The sequence below is a fragment of the Cnephaeus nilssonii genome (assembly GCF_951640355.1).
Source record: "Cnephaeus nilssonii genome assembly, chromosome: 4".
NCBI classification, from domain to species: Eukaryota; Metazoa; Chordata; class Mammalia; order Chiroptera; family Vespertilionidae; genus Cnephaeus; species Cnephaeus nilssonii.
In genome coordinates, this window is record NC_137075.1 from 108,578,772 (window position 1) to 108,596,453 (window position 17,682).

General features: G+C 71.7%; 1 protein-coding gene across 1 annotated transcript in view; it reads left to right on the forward strand.

Annotated features, from left to right (window-relative positions):
- The first annotated feature begins 1,206 nt into the window (after positions 1 to 1,206).
- The window catches only part of KIF26A (kinesin family member 26A), a 31,948-nt gene continuing 15,472 nt past the window's right edge, over positions 1,207 to 17,682 (forward strand). Inside the window, exons 1-3 of the mRNA XM_079767988.1 lie at positions 1,207 to 1,344; positions 1,688 to 1,933; positions 11,786 to 12,217. Coding sequence (XP_079624114.1) covers positions 1,303 to 1,344; positions 1,688 to 1,933; positions 11,786 to 12,217 — 720 coding nt within the window. The 5' untranslated portion in view covers positions 1,207 to 1,302. The remainder of the gene's footprint in view (positions 1,345 to 1,687; positions 1,934 to 11,785; positions 12,218 to 17,682) is intronic.

The window sequence follows — 17,682 nt, forward strand, 5'->3', positions numbered from 1 at the left end:
ACAACTCGGAACGCCAGGGGGAGACGATCCGCCTCTCTTTGGGGAGAGTGCCTGCGCGGGTGGGGAGCACTTTCCCAGGAAAGGGGTGGTGGGTAAGACGCAATGAAGAAGGCAGCTTTGAGGGGCGCAGGAGAGGCGGGAGCGCCGCTGACGTGTGCGTGGGCCTCTCTGTGCGCGCGGGGAGCCGCGGGCCGCGGTCTCCGCCTGGACCACAGCCCCTGGGCCCCGGGGAGCGCCTCCGCGCCCCGGAGCAGCGGCGCCAGGTCCCTCTCCCGGCTCCGGCGGCCAGCAGGGGTCGCTCGCGTCACGGGAAGGCGGGCATCCCCGCCCGCCCAGCCTGACCCAGGTTTCGGGCTGACCCGGAACGGGGCCCAGGACCTCCCGCCGCCTCGGATAGCGGCGACTCCGAGGGCTGAGCTGGAGCGCGAGCAACTGGTCGCCGGAGACGGGGGAGGGGGAGGGAGACCTCCCAGCCGGAGACAAACAGGCAATTAATTCCGGAGCTCAGCTCCCATCTGCCGGGCCGGCTGACAACAGGTCCCGCGCACAGCCCGGGGCCAGCCGCGCCGCCGCCTCCCGCTTCCCGGGCACACAACTCGCACACCGACCTTCTGGCACACGCGCGGCTGCAAAGACACGCGTGCCGCTCGCAGACACGCCGAGACACGGGGACCTTGCCAGGGGCATTGCACGTGCCGAGGCGCACACCGCGGAGTCAGTCACCCGCGCGTGGCCGGCGACACGCGGCGTGCACCGGCTTTGCAGGAGGAAGCGACTGGGACTCTGGGGCCCGGATCCGGCCCCTTCCTCGTCCCACCTCCGGTGTGACTTGGGGCACGACCTTCCGGGCCGGGGCCGCAGTTTCGCGCGGGTAAAGTGAGGAGTGCGTTGTGCCTCCGCGGAGACTCGCAGACCCCCGTGTCCCGGCCAAAGAGCAGGAAGGCGCATGTGCGGGCGCGTCCCGCGAGTCTGAGAGCGGCCCCCGGCGCCCCTCCCCGGGCCTGGGACTCGCCCAACTAGTTGGGGTCCTCGGAGTGGGAGGGGCGCGCGGCGGGGCAGGGTCCCCTCCGCTCCCCACCGCCCAGCGGAGGGCAGGGGGGCGGGGCAGCCCTCCCCGCGCCCCGCCCCCGGCCCGGGCCCCGCCCCCGGCCCGCCTCCCGCCTCCCGCCCGCGCTCCCGCCGCCTGCGCGCGCTCTCCGCCACTCTACCGCCCGCGCCGCCAACTTCGGAGCGGCGGGCGGGACCATGGGGGCGCCCCCGGGCCGGGTCACGTAGCCGCGCGGCCCTTCCCGCGTCGGGGCCATGGGCAGCCTCGGCGCCCCCCTGTGCGCGGCGCACCCCGCGGTACGCGCGGCCGGGCCCGAGCGGGAGGCGGGCGACGGGGCCGGAGGGCGCCCCGGCACAGAGTTCTAGACGCTGGAGATGGTCGCGGGGTGCGGGGCGCCCGGTAGGGGCTGGGCCTGGAGGGGGCGCAGGGGCCGCGGGGCCTCCTGCCGGGAGCACCCTTCCGGACCTCCTGGTGTGGGCGGCAGGTCCGCGCCCGGCGCTCCTAACTTTGCCGAGGGTGTCACTGGCGGGGCTGGTGGGGGTCCGGACGCGCTGGGGGCTGGGGTCCCGGCTGCTGGGCGGCGGGGTCCTGCCGCAGCGGCCTGGGCTCACGGTCCCCTTCCGCACTCACTTCCCGCAGGTGGTGGAGGCTGGCCCGGCCCGGGAGCCGCTGCAGCCCGGGGACCTGCCCCCCTGCAAGAGGCGGCCCGCCGGGCCCGAGCAGGACCCGTGCGGCAGCCGCCCTGCGCCCGAGGGCGCCGGGGCAGGCGCCGAGCAGGGCCACTCGGCCGGCGGAGCTGGCTGGTGCCGCCACTGCCACGCGAAGCTCGCCGAGCTCAAGCGACAGGCCTGGAAGCTGGTCAGCGGGCCCGGGACGCCCCTCCGGGTATGTGACCTTGCCCGTGGTTTTGGCCAGTCCCTTCTCTGGGGGCCTCAGTTTCCCCGTCTGCAACCAGGTGTAGGAGTTGGGGGTGGGGTTGGAGGGGGTGGGTGGGCGTTGCTGCAGCTGGAGCCGGGGTCAGTTGGGGAGGGGGAGGGGAGGGGAGGGGAGGGGAGGGGGAGGGCGAGGGCAGGGACTCCACCCAGGCGGGGCAGCCCCTGCCCTGCCAGCCGCGGGGTTCCTGGTGTGATGGTGCCCTGGGCGCCCCAGGGCCTCCGTCCGGTGTCTGGAAGTTGTACACCTGGGGCAGGAGGGCTTGGAAGGAGAGGGGGGCCCCTGCCTGCCCCCTCCTAGCCCCATGGGTGAGAATTGTGTGTGGGACGCTCTGCCCCCTAGGCAGCGGCCACCCATCTGGGAATTGAGTGGCTGGGCCCCTGGCTTCCCCAGGCTTCGGGCCCAGCGGCCAAGGTGTTGGGGTGGGGGGTGGGGGGCACCCTGCATCCAATGGGCTGGCCCGGGCCTTGGAAGGAGCCGGGACCATTGTTCGAGGAACAATGCCCCTGGAAGTTGGCGACCGGGAAGGTGGGGGTCTACAGAGGAAGCCCTTCCGCGACCTCAGCCTGGGAGGGCGGTTCCTCCCGGGAAGGCACAGAGGCCCCGCTGAACCTAAATATAGTTCCCGGGAGGCCCCGGCGGGGGCGGGGCGGGACCCGGGCTCCTGGAGTCCCTCGCGTTCCCGTGTGTCCCCTGTGTGTCCCCGTCTAGGGCAGGCGGGGGGGGGGGGGGGGGGCGTGAGTCTGGTTCCTGCCCTGGGCGCTCTCTGTGGGGGGTGGGAGGGGACCCGCGGCCCGTCCTGGGGTGGGGCTGGACTCCCCCTCCGCTGTGACGAGGGTGACGCCGTGCCAAGCGCTGTGCCCAGATGACTGAGCCGGGTTGGAAGGAACTGGCGGACCTCAGGCCCTCGGAGGGCGCGTTCAAGACAGACTCCTGGGGCCTGTCTGCTCCGGAGCTCAGGGGAGACCGGCCGGAGGAGGGGCTTTCTGCCGGAGCCGGCTTTGCCTGTGGCCCTGGGCATGGGGCCAGCTGGTCCAAGGCGGGTGGGGTTCTGATGGAGAGAGCTGCAGGTCACACCAGTCACTGGTCAATCCCAGGGTCCCTGGGGGGAGGGGGGCTGGTGGTCTCTTTCTGCAGACAGCTCATCAGCGAAGCCCCAGGCCTCCCCCCTCCTCCTCCCCGGCCTCTCCTGAGTTAGGCCTTCGACACTGGTTCGCCCCAGTGCCAGGTGGGTTCACCCTGCCCCTGTCTCCCCTGGCGCCCAGTGGCCCACTCACCCGCTCACTGGGCAGACCAGGGCCCCAGGCTTTGTTCCTGCTCTGCAGCCCCTCCCCTGTTTCCCGTGTCCATGGGCAGCCCCAGGGCTGGGCTGGGGGTGCTGTCCGCCCTGTGGGGCGCTGTGCTGGGGAGGGAAGGCCCCTTGTCCGCTGTTCGTCTAGAGAGGATGGGGCAGGGCCATGGGGGGCGTAGGTGCCTGGACCACGGGGCATGGGGGTTGGGCCTGCAACCCCGGGCCTTGGCGAGTGCCCCTGTCCTGTGGACCCTGACCCCCCTGTCCCGGCTGACCTGCAGCCTGCAGCCCGGCCAGCCTGCCCGGGGCTTCCCTCAGGGAAGGCGGGAGGCGTGTCCGGATGGACAGGCGCACAGGCAGCTGCTGCTGCTGCTGGTTGGGGCGGGAGGGCCCGGGCGGCGGGCAGGGCGAGCCCGCGCACAGGCCTGCTTCTAGGCGTTTCCCTCGGGGCTTGCGCGCGTCTCCTCAGGAGATGACTTCATGAGGCCCGCGCTCAGCCCACAGGGGCCTGTTAGCTTGCTGGGTCCGGGCTGGCCGGGCTCCCGCTGCTGGGCGGCCTGTGAGGCTCAGACTGGTCTGGGGTAGACCCCAGGGGCCCCCGCCCACCCTCCTGCCAGCTCACAGGTCCCTGCTGTGGGGCGCTGGGCAGGTGCGCCGAGACCCTGGGCCTCCGCGTCCCTCTCTGTACCCAGGACACAGGGGCATGCACCGGGTGGGGCCCAGCTCAGGCGGCTGCACACCTAGCCCTGCTGATGCGGCCGGAGGGTCTGTGACGGGTCTTTGGGGGCGGGGCGCGGGGTGGGCGGGTGGGGGTGGCGATCAGAGTGGGCCTGGGTGTAAAGCCTTCGTCTCCTGTGCTGCTCTGTGCCTGCCTTGGTTTCCCCCTCTGTCCCGTGGCAGCTGACCGCGGCAGGGGACTCAGGCCCTGCTGACCGCCTCTCTTTGACTTCACAGCACAGCGGTCTGGGCCCCCCACATGCATCCAGGCTCCCCGCTCCAGCCCTACCCAGCCTCCTCAGGAGGGCCCCCCCCGCCTTGGCCTTCCTCAGCCCCGGCCACCTCCTCGGCCACGGCGTGGACTGTGCCCGAGTGCAGGGCAGCGCGGGGCCGGTCACCCGCCACGTTTGCGGGACGATGAGTGGCCAGGCCCTTCCCCCTGCGCCTGCTGAGTTCACCCCAGGGCAGCGGGGCCAGCCAGCCCTCTCCCAGCCCACCGAGGCCGCAGCCTGCTCCTGGCAGCCGGGGGGGCGGGGTCCTGGCGGGGATCTGGTCCAGCTGCCACCCAGATGGGCCGTGACGGAGGCGGCAGAGGGGGCCCTCCTCTGGAGCCCCGTGAAGGGACATCCGGCGTGCGAGGTGTCAATACAGGTGCTGCATTGATTAGCGCCCCCTGGGCAAAGCGATCAATTCTCATTTAGCGCCTGCAGACCTCCCTCCCCCTCCCCCAGCGGGTCTGGCAGGGGTCTCGTCCTGCTGCCCCGGCCCTGGGGCTGGAAGCCAGAGCCCCTCCTCCCGGCTCTGGGCCTGGCCTGGGGACGGCGGTCCAGCAGCTGTCCGTCCCCCCGGGAGGCTGCCCCGCCCGTCTCCACGCGCCCACTGCAGGTTTCACGGGGGTGTGGCGGGGTGGGGGTGGGGGGTCCTGGGTCTGTCGTCTGATGGCGGTGGCCCTGGGTGGGCAGGGCGGCGGAGCCCAGCTGGCGTTGGCCGTGTGCTGCCGGGCGGGGTCAGCGTCCCCGCCCCCTCCCCCAGCTGTTTGGCGTCTGGCCTGAGCTGCACCAGCTCCTGGGACCACCCGGAGCCGGGGCCGCAGCGCCTGCCTTCGGGCTCCAGGGCGGGCACCCGCGGAGCCAGGTGCTGGCAGGCCCCGGAGCCGCCGGAGGTGTGAAGGGGCGGCACTCCCTGGGGCTGCCGGGCAGGCTCCCAGCTGGCAGGGGACGGGGTGACTCAGCCGAGAAGGGATCCGTCTGCGGGACTCCGGGCTCCCAGGCCACTCGGGGGACGGACCTGCCAGGGGAGAGGGCGGCTGGCCAGGCCTGGCTTCCTCGCCGTGTGACCTCAGCCGGCCCCTCTCCAGCTGGGCCTCCATGTCCCCGGGGACCCACCGTGTCCAGGGTGGAGCGACTGGCTCCTGCGCTCCCCTGGTCTTGTGCTGGTTCCGGGTCTCGGGGTGAGGGCCGGGGGGTGCCCTCTGGGCCTCAGCCAGGGCAGAGGTGGGGCCTCGGGAGCGCCAGGCGGGCGCTGCCAGGAGCTGCGGTTCTTGGCCGAGGAGCCCAGCTGCCGTCGGAGGTGGGGCTGAGCAGGGGCCTGGGCTGTGACCCGCCTGGCTGTCCCTCTGCTGAGGGGAGGGGGTCAGGGAGGGAGGTCACCCCTGAACCTCAGGCTGCTCAGAGCCTGGCCTGGGGGTTTGGGATGTTTTTTCCATTGATTTTTTTGGAGAGTGTAGGGGAGGGAGGAGGGGACAGAGAGAGAGAGAAACATCGATGCGAGAGAGACACATAGATTGTCTCCCACACGCATCCCATCCCGCCTGGGGCCAGGGATTGAGCCTGGAACCGGGGTACGTGCCCTGGACCGGGAATGGACCCCAAGACCCGCCGACGCTCTAACCACTGAGCAACCAGCCAGGGCGAGCTGGGTCTTTTCTTAAATAGCAAGGAGAGTCTAGTTTCCATTTTCCTTTGCCTGCCAGGAGGCTCACAGCTCTCCAGCTCCCACCAGCCACCGGCCCTGTCTCACTGTCCGCGGGAGCCGGTCCCTCCTGTTGGTGCTGATGTGGCTGTGGCCGCGGGTCCTGTCTTTAGTCCGTGCTGCGTCTCCTGGGAGCCGCCGCAGGTTCTGTGCAGGAGGGTGTGGGCACCGTGAGTGCCCCCTCCATGTGGGGGAGGGGAGTGGGAGCGATGCTGGGTCGTCCCTGGTCAGGGTCCCAGTGGCAGCGGCCGGGCGCCCAGGCCGGTCCTCCTTGTCCCCCCCAAGCTCTGCGCTCCGGGCCTCCCTCCCTCCCTCCCTCCCTCCCTCCCTCCCGGTGAACTCCCAGCTGTGAGACTCTCCTGGACGGAGGGGGGCTGGGCCATCTCCCCCCCGCGCCCCCCACCTGCACTGCCGCTGCCTCCGGGTCTCAGCCTCCTCGTGTGAGCAGGTCCCTGGACTGACTGCCCCGGGTTAGGGGCGCTCTCACTTCTGGGTCACGTGTTGTGGCTGGGGGACCCCGCATTCATTCGAGGTGCCTGGTGCTCTGTGGGAGGCCCTTGGCAGCACCCCAGGCTGTGGGCGGGGGAGCGGCTCAGCCAGGCGCCGGGGCTGGCGGATTCGTGGTGTTGCTCGCCCAGCGCCAGGCCGCCCCACGCCCGCCGTGTCCGGTCTCAGATGATGGCCTTACAGCGCTGCGTGCGTTCACCCCTGACCCGCGTTTCCAGGCGGAGCGTGCCAGGCACTGGCCCTGCCTCGTGCCCAGCTCAGGGGTGTGGGCTGCAGGATGGCCCTCCCCAAATGCCTGGTCCTCCCCGCCCCCTGGGTGCCAGGCCACAGCCCAGCACTGGCTCCTGGACCCCCGCCCGCCCCATACCCTGGGCCTGTCCAAACCAGGGGGCGTCGGTCAGTCATCTCAGCTTGCCCCCCTCCCCCCGTCATGTCCGCCCTGGGCTCAGCCCAGCCCTCCTGGGCTTGTCCCTGGGGCCCGCTCCTTGGCCCCATCCCTTCCTGTGCCTCCCACACTTTGAGCTCCAACTCGGCTGTGTGGCCTGAGCCAAGTGTCTTAGCCTCTCTGAACCCCGATCTGTCAAGGGGGCATGCTCGTGGCAGCCAGCAAGTGGGGCAGTTCCCAGTGGGGTGGGTGTCTGGAGGCGGGCGCCCGGCACTCTGAGGGGCTTGATCCCGCCAGCGCAGGGGGGTGGGAGCCTGGGGGGAGCCTGGCGGTGGGTGATTGCTGAGGACTGCCTGCAGGGTGGTGCCCGGCCCTGGCCATGTTCAGATGAGGGTCAGGCCCACACCCGCACCCACGGTGCTGGCTGGAGTGAGTCTGGGTGAGTCCAGGCCCCGCAACGTGCCGAGCCCCTCCCCTGAGCGGCGGGGTCCCGAGGAGGCCATCTCCCTGCCACCCCGCCCCCACCCGCGAAGGCTGGCCTGTGCTCTGGCCTTCAGCTCCGGGCCCTTCAGTGGTGTGGGGCAGAGGACAGGGGACCCCATTGAGGAGAGGGGTCTCAATGCCCTAGTGTGTGCCCCGAGCGGCCGGCTGGCTGGCACAGGGCCGTGGGGACGGTGCTGGTCAGTGCTGGGTGGGCTGGGCGGTGCCCCCTGCCCCCCTCCCCCTGGCAGAGAGGGAGCCTGGGTCAGCCCGGGCCTCAGGACTTCAGGCCGAGGGGCTGGGCTGTGGGACAGGGAGCCTGGCTGTGGGCAGGGGGGCCGCTCTGGTCTCTGGGTCCCGCTCTGGTCTCTGGGTCCCGCTGTGGGTCTCTGGGTCCCGCTGTGGGTCTCTGGGTCCCGCTGTGGGACTCTGGGTCCCGCTGTGGGTCTCTGGGTCCCGCTGTGGGTCTCTGGGTCCCGGGGAACCGGCCTCGGGCGGCAGGGCCTCGGCTGGGAGGTGGGCCCTCGGTGAGATGCCCGGTGGGAGGGAGGGGCCGGGGCCGCCCAGAGGCCGGCCACAGGCTGGCGGTTTCCAGCTGGAAAACTGAGCCCTGACCCCTGACCTGCCCCCGTCCAGCCAGGCTGCACGCGACATCGGAATGTCCTCCGTCCTGGACAGCAGAGTCAGGGGCGGGGCCTGGCCCGGGGCAGGGGTCCCTTCCTGGACCTGTTGTCAACTCCGGAAGCAGCAAGCAGCGGCTGCTGCGAGGTCACTGCTGGCTCTGCTCGCTGTGCTGGGGGGGGGGGGGGGAGGGGCTGTGCTGGGGGGGAGGCAGGGGCTGTGCTGGGGGGGGAGGGGAGGAAGGGGCTGTGCTGGGGGGGAGGCAGGGGCTGTGCTGGGGGGGGAGGCAGGGGCTGAGCTGGGGGGAGGGGAGGAAGGGGCTGTGCTGGGGGGAGGGGTAAGGCAGAGGGGCTCCCGAGGAGGACCCTAGCTTGGACCCAAGCTCACCCACACCTGCAGGCTCACCCCGACCCAGGGAGGGGACCCTGGGCTCGGGCACTCCTCCAGGCTGGGCACCTGGTCTGTTTGCCCTCCCAGTGGCCCTCCCTCTGGGTTCTGGGGCCCCCTTTCTAAAGACGGGGTGATGAGGACTTGGAGAGGGCTGTCCCACAGCTCTGAGGTCTCGGGGCTTCTCTGAGTTGGGGAGCAGACCCCTCCCATCCCTCTTGGTGGCCTCAGTGGGGTGTGGTCAGCTCCTGCCCAGCTCCCGGGGGGGGGGGGGGGGGGGCGGGCTGGGAGGAGCCTCTGGGCCCAGCTGGGAAGATGGAGGGATTAGAGCAACTTAGAGACCCAGAAACCGGCTGGAGTGCAAAGCCATTTTCAAGGGGGGAGGCTCCCGAACGCCCGGGTGGCGGTGTACGATGCTAAATTGAATCAAATTAAGAAAAACGCTTTCAAATGCAAGTAAAATACCTGTGTAATCAGGTCACAAGGAGGAGATGAAAAGTAATATTTTGCAGCGGGGTGATGACTGTCTTTCTGGAGGTGCCGGGCTCCCTGGGGGGATGGGGGATGGGCCCACCCTGCAGGGAGGCTCAGGGTGGGGCTCACATGGTCGCCCCAGGCAGGTCTCTCCCGGGGCCTCTGTGTGACCTGAGACAAAGGCGGGAGAGCTGGCCCCTGCTCCGGGCCGGGAGCCGCAGCCCGGCTCCGCAGCCAGGAGGGGGCCCGGAGAGGGGGCTGGGCTGGGCTTTGATCATGGCCCCCCCACCCCCACCCCCCCCCGTGCCTGAGGCTGTCAGGGAAGGGCTGGTGGGAGCAGGGCGGGGGTCGGGGGACCCGGGGGGGGGACCCGGGCTGAGCAGGTGACCAGGCTGTTCCCCACTCTCCAGGGCCTTTGATTAGTGCCCAGGCCTGAGTGGGCGGGGCCTCCTGACAGCTGCTGTCTGAATTCCTCACGACACAGTTGGGGGCAGGGCCGGGGTGGGGGGACCATGGTGGGGGCTGGGGCTGGGGGCGGGGGGCAGGGTGGGGGCTGGGGCGGGGTGGGTGTGCTGCTTTGGCTTCCTGTCGCCTCTCCCGCCTGTGCCTGGCTGCCTGCGGGGGGTGCCCGGGTCAGCCGCCCCCGTCCTGCCTCCTCCTGGTAGCCCATGGCGGGGGGCTAGGGCTCCCCTAGGGGTCTGAGGTCCCTAAGACAGGCAGAGGCCCTAGAACAATGGCTGTGGGGCCGGCGGGCAGGGGCTGGGCCGCCTTTCAAGTCGGGTTAATGGCTCTAGCAGGCACTTCCTTCCCCTCACCCGCCACCATGCGTGGCCTCCTGCTGAGTGGAAAAACCAGAGTAATCAGAGCCAGGACCTGGGAAATGGGGGGCGTGCCGGCGTCTGGATTCCATCTGTGGCCGAGGCGTTTCCATGCCCCCGCCCCCAGCCCCGCGCCCCCCACAGGGCTCCTGTCCCCCTCCTGCCTCTCCCCAGGCCGGCGCAGGGAGGGTCACTATTCCCAGCCAGGCTCCCGGCTCGCAGAGGCTCCGGCCCTCCGGCCGCCCGGCCCTCCCGCCGCCCGGCCCAGCCGTCCAGGCCTCCACGGGACCAGGTCAGGCCGCGGGACCAGGCGTGGCCGGGTCACCCTTTCTCCCACCTGCCTGCCAGGTGTGCGGGGACAGCGCCGTGGCTTCCGCTGCCTGGGGTGTGGGTGGTCCTGGGACGTAGGTGCGGAGGGGTGCCTCCTCACAGCAAGGCCAGCTGCTCCCACTGTCACGCGTGTGAGCTTCCCAGGCACCGTGGACACGGGCAGGGCCGCCACAGTCAAGCTCCGAGGGGCTTGTGTTTAGAGGGCCCTGGTCCCTTCTGTGGCCAGCAGGGCAGCTGGGCTCACAGGCCATCGCTTGGGGGTGTGGCCAGTGGTGAGCAGGGTGCCCGTGGCCAGGGAGGCAGGGCGGCCCTGGTCTGCCGTGGGGGTGCGGGCCAGGGGCCGGGGTGCTGGCTGACTGGGAGACGGGCCCGCATTCGGGATCCGCCTGCTGGGTCAGCACTGGGAGGTCTGGGTGCGCGAGGCCGTGTCCGGCTGGGCCGAGGCTCCGTCGAGGGTCTGCCCCGGCCAGGCCCCTGTGGTCGGAGCTCAGCCCTCGGGGAAGGGGCTCAGACCCCGACGCCGACCCCTGCAGGGCTGTCCTGGGGGTGGTGAGTAGAGTCGGGTGGGGAGTGGAGGAGCAGGGGTGGGCCCTCCAGTGAGGATCGTCCTGTCAGAGGTGGCACTTCCTCCAGGAAGCCCTCTCTGACCTTCGGGCTAGGCAGGGGCCTCCGCTCCTCGCCCTCTCTGACTCCAGGCTCGTGGTTAGGGAGACCTGTGTGTCGTGTCCCCGCCCCCACCCCCAGAGGGCAGGGGGCAGCCACCAGTCAGCACGGCCCCTGGGTGGGCCTGAGCCTTGCCTCCCGCCTCGCTGCGGGCTGCCCGGCTCACTGCTGAGGATCCGCAGGGACATTGGCGCCGGCCCCATTTCACCTTCCTCCCGACCCGACGGGCCGGGGCCTTCGCAGAGGCAGGGAGAGGGTGTCCAGGCGCCAGGCCCGCCGCGCCCGGTTGGACCAGGGAAGCCGCTGTGGCTCTGGAACAGACGGGGCTTCGCACCGGGCCCTGGGGCGCTGACCCGTGGACGGCCCTGGGGCGCTGACCCGTGGACGGCCCTGGGCGCTGACCCGTGGACGGCCCTGGGGCGCTGACCCGTGGACGGCCCTGGGGCGCTGACCCGTGGACGGCCCTGGGGCGCTGACCCGTGGACGGCCTGGGGCGCTGACCCGTGGACGGCCCTGGGGCGCTGACCCGTGGACGGCCCTGGGGCGCTGACCCGTGGACGGCCCTGGGGCGCTGACCCGTGGACGGCCCTGGGGCGCTGACCCGTGGACGGCCCTGGGCGCTGACCCGTGGACGGCCCTGGGCGCTGACCCGTGGACGGCCCTGGGGCGCTGACCCGTGGACGGCCCTGGGGCGCTGACCCGTGGACGGCCTGGGGCGCTGACCCGTGGACGGCCCTGGGGCGCTGACCCGTGGACGGCCCTGGGGCGCTGACCCGTGGACGGCCCTGGGGCGCTGACCCGTGGACGGCCTGGGGCGCTGACCCGTGGACGGCCCTGGGGCGCTGACCCGTGGACGGCCCAGGGCCGGTGGCGTCCGCCCCGCTCTGCAGCCTCTGGGCCGCTCCTCAGCCGCGTGGCCTTGGCGGCTCGTGGCCTGGCGGTCGGGGACATGCAGATGCCTCGTTAGCGTGAGCACGCCCGGTAGGGACGGCGGGCAGGTGGGCCGTGCCGGGCACCTGGGCCTGTAATTGCTTTCCTGCAGGGCGGGTGCAGGCGAAACCGTCCGGGGCTGGTGAGTCGGTTGTGGATGAGGCGCGGCGGGGCGGGCGGGGCGGGCGGGGCCTGGCGCTGGGCTCTGACCACTGTCCCTTCTTCCCCAGGACCCTTGCCTCTCTGCTCTGCTGCTCGACAAGCTCCCGGTGCCCGGGGCCCTGCCATCGTGCCACCCAGAGGCCGAGCGCCGCTGCGCCGTCTGCGCCACCCACCTGAACCAGCTCACGCGCGAGGCCCTGCGGCTGCTGCAGGCCCCTGCCGGCCGGGAGGACCTCGACGCCCCGCACGGCGGCCCCGGCCCCATGACCGGCCCGAGGGATGGACCGGCGGGGGCGGGCCCGGCCGGGAGGCCGCCGGGCCGAGGGGCGCCCGACAGGAGGAAGGGGCTGGCCTGGCCCACGGGGCCCAGCGTCCAGGTCTCCGTGGCGCCCGCCGGCCTGGGCGGGGCGCTGAGCACCGTCACCATCCAGGCTCAGCAGTGCCTGGAGGGCGTGTGGAGCGTCTCCAGGGTCAACAGCCTCCTGCCCCCGTCCTGCCTGGTGAGTGCCCTGGCGGGTGGCTGCGGCCCTGGCACCGCCAGGCAGGGGGTTCGAGCCGGGTTCCCTCCGGGAGGCCGTGTCCACACCTCACCGGCCGTGCTGGGCTGTGGGCGTGGAGGCGGCCCCAGGCCAGTCCTGAGGCCACAGGTCTGCCCGCCAGGTCACGGTGGGCAGCGGCCTCTCGTGCCCCCGGGGCGTTGCGTCCACACAGCGCCAGCGTGGGGGTTGGGTGGTGGCACTGTGGGCTGGTGGGAGGGCCCCGTGGACTCCTGGGACGAGGTCAGCTCTTCATCCTCGGGGGTTGGGGGCGGGGCGAACATTTCCGCACGAGGAGGGTCCCCATTGGTCCCCCCCTCTCTGAGCTCTCCTGCCAGGCCAGGCTGCCCCCAGGGGCGTGGCTGGGGGGACCCAGACCTGCCCCACGGACAGGGGACGTGAGCTGGGGTGCAGGGAGGTCTGGGCCGCTGCCACGGGGCCTGTTCTCAGGAGCCTCCTCTTTTCAGTCGGTGGCAGATGCCTGTCCCCCCAGCCCCCTGCTGGCCACCAGGCGGTCCCCGCAGCAGGGGCATGGCCTCGGGAACCAGCCCTGCACCCGTGGGGCCACGGACCTGGGCCCGGTGTTCCCAGGGAGGGCCCTGACCGGGGTCAGCCCCGCAGTCCGAGATGAAGCCACTCGGGGGTGGGGTCAGGAGAGGGTGGGCTGAGGGGAGAACACGCCGTGTCCGGGGTGGGGCTTCTCCACGCAGAGGAGGAGGGGGAGGGGCTCCCGCAGAGGGAGCGGCCAGGGGAGGCTGGAGTCCCTCCTGGAGGGTGAGGCGGGGCCAGGGGACTGGGCTGGGGGAGGGGAGGGTGCGGGGCTTGGGCTGCACAGCTGTGAGCAGGGACATGGGGGCGCCCCGCTGTGGGCTGCCCGCCCCACAGCCCTGGGACAGAGGCGTGGCTGTGGGAACATCGCTCGGTGCTTCTCAGACCTACAGGCCGCCCGCAGGCTCGCCCAGCAAGTGCCTCTGAGGCGGAGCGAGGGGCAGGCGTCTGCCACAGCCTCTGTGCCCGGCGGGGCTGCGGGCACACGGGGCAGGCCCAGCGACTGGGCAAAGCCCCGTCCAGTCTCAGTGCCCCGCCCCCACCCCCGGGCTCCGGCCCCTCTGAGGGCAGCGGGATGGGGACTGACGTTGCACGTCAGCGTGGGTGGGGAGGTCTTGGCCTTGCTAGGCCTTGGCCCCATGCCGCTGCCGTCCTGGGCCCGGCTCCTGGCGGCTTGGGGACGGGGCATGGACAGCTCTGGGGAGAACGGGACCCGAACCGGTCTCAGCTGGGACGGTGCGCCCAGGGCCCCACACGGCAGCTTCCTCTCCTCCCCTTAGTCTGCTGGGCAAGGCCGGCAGCGGGAGGCCAGCCCACCGCATTCAGGTGCCTCCTGGCCTGGGAGCTGGGTTGCTCGGGCCGGATGTGCCGGCAGCAGCGCCAAGGTGGGGAAGCAGCTCGGGAGAGCTTCCTGGAGGAGGTGGCGTTGACCTGGGCCCAGAGGGAGGTGTCGGAGATGGGGGCCCAGTGCAAGGTGTGGTGGGGACCGTGGAGGCCCCTGGGAATAGTCAGGGGGCTCCTCACCTGGGGAGGGAGTCCCGTGCACGTCTTGCCGGGGCCTCCAATGCCAGGTGGAAAGGGCTTGGGGGTTGCTCTCGGGGCACCCGGGGCAGAGGGGGGGTCGTGAGCTGCAGTGGGGGGGCGGGGTTGGTGTAGCCGGAGTCCGTGCCCGGGTGGGGTCACTGGCCCCTGCCGGGCGGCCCTGCCCGTGACGGTCTGTGCCCCATGAAACGTGGGCATTTACGGCCCCGATCGTTTATGGGTGCATCGATCGCCTCCGGTGGGGGGAATGGATTTATAATTAGGCGACAGCCCTGGCGGTCGATGGGGAGATTATTAGAACCGTAAATAGGACTTGAGGACTCAGATGAGGTAATTTCCCCTGAACCGGGGCATCGGTCATTAGCGGTAGCCCTGGGACTGGGCAGTAGCATTAAACGCTTCGGGGGGACGTGCTGTGAATCCCCGACAGGGCCCGTCACACGGGGCACACGGGGGTCTGGGCCGGTGGGGGCCCATCTGTGGCCCACATAGTCCAGGGTGGGGAGAGCAGGGGCAGGCGGGGCAGGGGGTGCTGGAGGAGGCGCCGGCCCTGGCCGGAGGGGTGGTCTTTGGAGGTGGGACCCAGGGCTCCGAGGGCCCAGGGCATTCTGGGTTCTGTGGCCAGGAGCCTGCCCTGTGGCCGCTGGGGGTCCTGCTGTGGGCATGGCCATCTGGGGAGCCACGTCCAGGTGAGGCAGCCCTCGGCCAGCCCTGGCCTTAGTCAGACCGCAGCCGCGTCCGTGTCGGCGGCGCAGAGCTCGGCCCTTTCCGGGGCGTTCCGCCTCCCGAGTGTCTGGCGAGGCTCCTGGCTGTCTCCCAGACCGTCCGGTGCCTGTCGCCCGCACAGCTGCCCTGAGAGTGCGGCCAGTGGCCATGGGCCACCCCCGACGCCCTGCCCAGCCGCTGCCCCGGGACACGCTGTGGACTGCGGTGTGTGCCCGTGCCAACAGCGTGCCGGGCAGATGCCGCCAGGACCTGCGCTCACTGACGGCCAGGTGCCGGGATAAGCTCTGGCCTCCGGCCCCCAGAGGCTGGAGGTCGCACCGCAGGGTGGGGCGGGACACGTGGCTGCTGCCGGGGCCAGGCCAGCGGGACCTTCCGAGTCCCATGGGCGCAGGTCAGGCCCTGCCCGGGGTCCCAGGGCTCACCGTCCCGGGAGGACCTGGAGCGGAGGGTTTCCGGCCGGCCACGGGCCTGGGAGGGTGGAGGCCGGGCCCGGATGGGGACGGTGGAGGGCTCCCTGGAGGAGGTGCCGCATGCGGCTTTGACTGCGGGTGGGAGGGGAGGTCATTTTGGTGGAGGCCCAGGAGGAGGCAGGGTTTTCCTCTACCCTCAGAGGTGGGGGGGCACAGGCTCGGGGCGTCCCTCCTGCTGCACCCCATGCCAGCCTGCTTGCATCCCTGCCTCTCGGTGAGCCCTGGTGGGGTCCCTGGCGGGCGCCCACCGTCCTCAGGGCCGTGGCTGGGACGGCGGGGTGTGGATGGAGCGTTGTGTGGGTTCTGGCCTGCCTCTCTAATGTGACCCCTTGCTGGTGCCCCAGTCCGGGCCTCAGTTTACCCACCGTGGAATGAGGGTGGACAGGAGGTGCCCTCTCCCGTGAGGCTGCAGCAGGCCTGCTTTGTGACGGGCGGGAGGAGGCCCCCGCCTGCGGGGCCGTCCCAGCTGGGGGCCCTCTGGGTGACCAGGCGGAGCTGTGAGGGAGCAGCCGGGGCAGACGCCCCCGGAGCGATGCCACCCCTGCCCTGTGCCTGCGAGATCCCCCTGGCTGCCTCGTAGGCCCTGCCCTCCGCTCCCCGCTCCCGGCCCCAAGTACCCCGGGAGGTGTGGACGGTGCCCGCTGCCCTTCTCAGGCCAGAATCAGACCCACGTGGACGTCAGGCCTAGAGGGTCCCTAGGAAATGGCTTAGCGTGGTGTTTCCCAAACCGTGTTCCGTGGAACCTCAGCATCCCCTGTGGGCACCCCTGGAGACCTGGCGTGGCCGCGGCAGGCCCCTCTGCTGGGCAGGCCCCTCCGGACACGGCCTCACGCTCTCCGCTCTCCTCTCGCTTTTCTTTCGTTGCTGCCCTGGCGCCTCCATCACGTTTTCTGTTCGGCCCCCTGCCCACCACTCCCCTCCGTCTCCTCCCTGTGTTGTGGTCTCCCCCCCCCCCCCCCGGCTTCTTTTGGCATGCCCGGGTCTGCTTCTGGCAGGAGGCGGCAGCGGCTGTCCCAGTGGCCGGAGCCGTGTCCCGGCAGCTCGCGGGACAGCGGAGCCGAGGCATGCGGGACGCCCGAGACAGGTCAGTGTGGGGGCTCAGCCGCGGCAGGCACGCTGGGTGGCCTGCCCTTCGCCGGCGGGAGGCGGAGGTGCCCGCATGAGCTGGTGGCATGGCTGGGCCCGGTGGGGGCTTGGGGACTGGAGGGCGGGGTGCGGCCCTCCCTCCACCCTGCCCTCGGGACACCCCATTGAACATGACCCGCCGGGCCTGGGCTGCGGGTGTGGGCCCCTCTCCTGGGGCCGGTGGGAGCCAGTGTGGGTACCAAGGCCCCGGCCGCGGTGGGTCTCAGTTCAGCCAGCTCTGCCCTGAGCAGCGCAGGCCCCGGTGGTGACACCAGCGTGACGTAGCCCTCAGTCTTGTCTGCACGCCCCCCCTCCGCCGGGTGGGGGCTGGGGCCTGGCTGTCCCTCCTTCCGGAACGTTCCCGTTAGCTGTGCCCGCTCTGCCCCTGCAGCCCCATTTCTCTCTGGTGTGGGCCGCCTCCCAGCCGTGGGCTGGGTCTGTCTTGTTCTCTCTGGGAGGACAGGTTCATGGGACACCTACTCTGTGCCAGGCAGGGTGCGGGCGCCTCTCGGGCCTCCCGCCCAGTGTGCTCTAGGTGCCCGTGAAAGTGGGGAGAATGGGAGAGGGAGGACTGACGAGCTGGGTAGACAGACGGTGGGGAGCTGAGGAGAGGACCCAGGCTCGGGGAGGCGGGCAGGGCACTGGGCGGGCGCGGGGAATGGCCTGGAGGGGGGAGGGCCGGGCTCTGGGGGAGGCAGGGAGCCCCTGCCCGCTAGGCGGAGGAGAGGTCTGTGGCAGGGCCCGGCACGCAGGCGCAGTGCCCGCCCGGTGAGGGCCTGGGCTGCTCCAGGTGAGCCCGTCTCTGCTGCCGACCTTCAGAAGCCCTGGAGCAGCGGCGGAGCCGGGCCAGATGGGGTGCCTGGCTCCCGTCCGCCTGGGGCGGGGGCTCCTGGGAGCTTCCTGCGTGGCGTGTTTTCTCTGCGTCCCAAGAGCGGTTTGGAAGCCATGCCGACCCCGGGCTGGGTGGGGTGAGGCCCTCCCCCACGGTGAGGAGCGGTGCCACCCTGAGGGGGCAGGACCTCCTTCCAGAACATTCCTCCTGGCCTGTGTGTCTTATTCTGCTGAAGTGCACCCCCCCCCCCCAGCCTCTGGCTGTGTCACTGGGCAGACCCTCCCGAGCCTGGTGCCACCTGAGTTCTCACCCAGACGTCCCTGCCAGGTCCCCACAGCGCAGCCCGGGCTGTGGCAGGGGCAGCGGGCGGGCTGGGCGTGGCCGCGCGGGGCCTGGGGGCCGGGACCGCCATGTGCGCGAGACGCAGCGCGGCGGGCCTCCAGGTGGCTGGCGCCGTCCCCCGAGCACGTAATCACATTTGTGCCTCATTACGAGGCTGTCGTCCTCCCTGGGATTTATCTTAGCTAATTAGCGGGAAATGCCAGGGTAGTATTTCAGGCACGGAACCTCATCCATTACCATCCGCGGGGCAATTAGCGCTCGTGACAAATATTTATCGCAGCGTCTCCCCTAATGACGCGTCTGGTGCCCCCGGATGGACAGCCCGGGGCGCGGGGCGCGGGGCC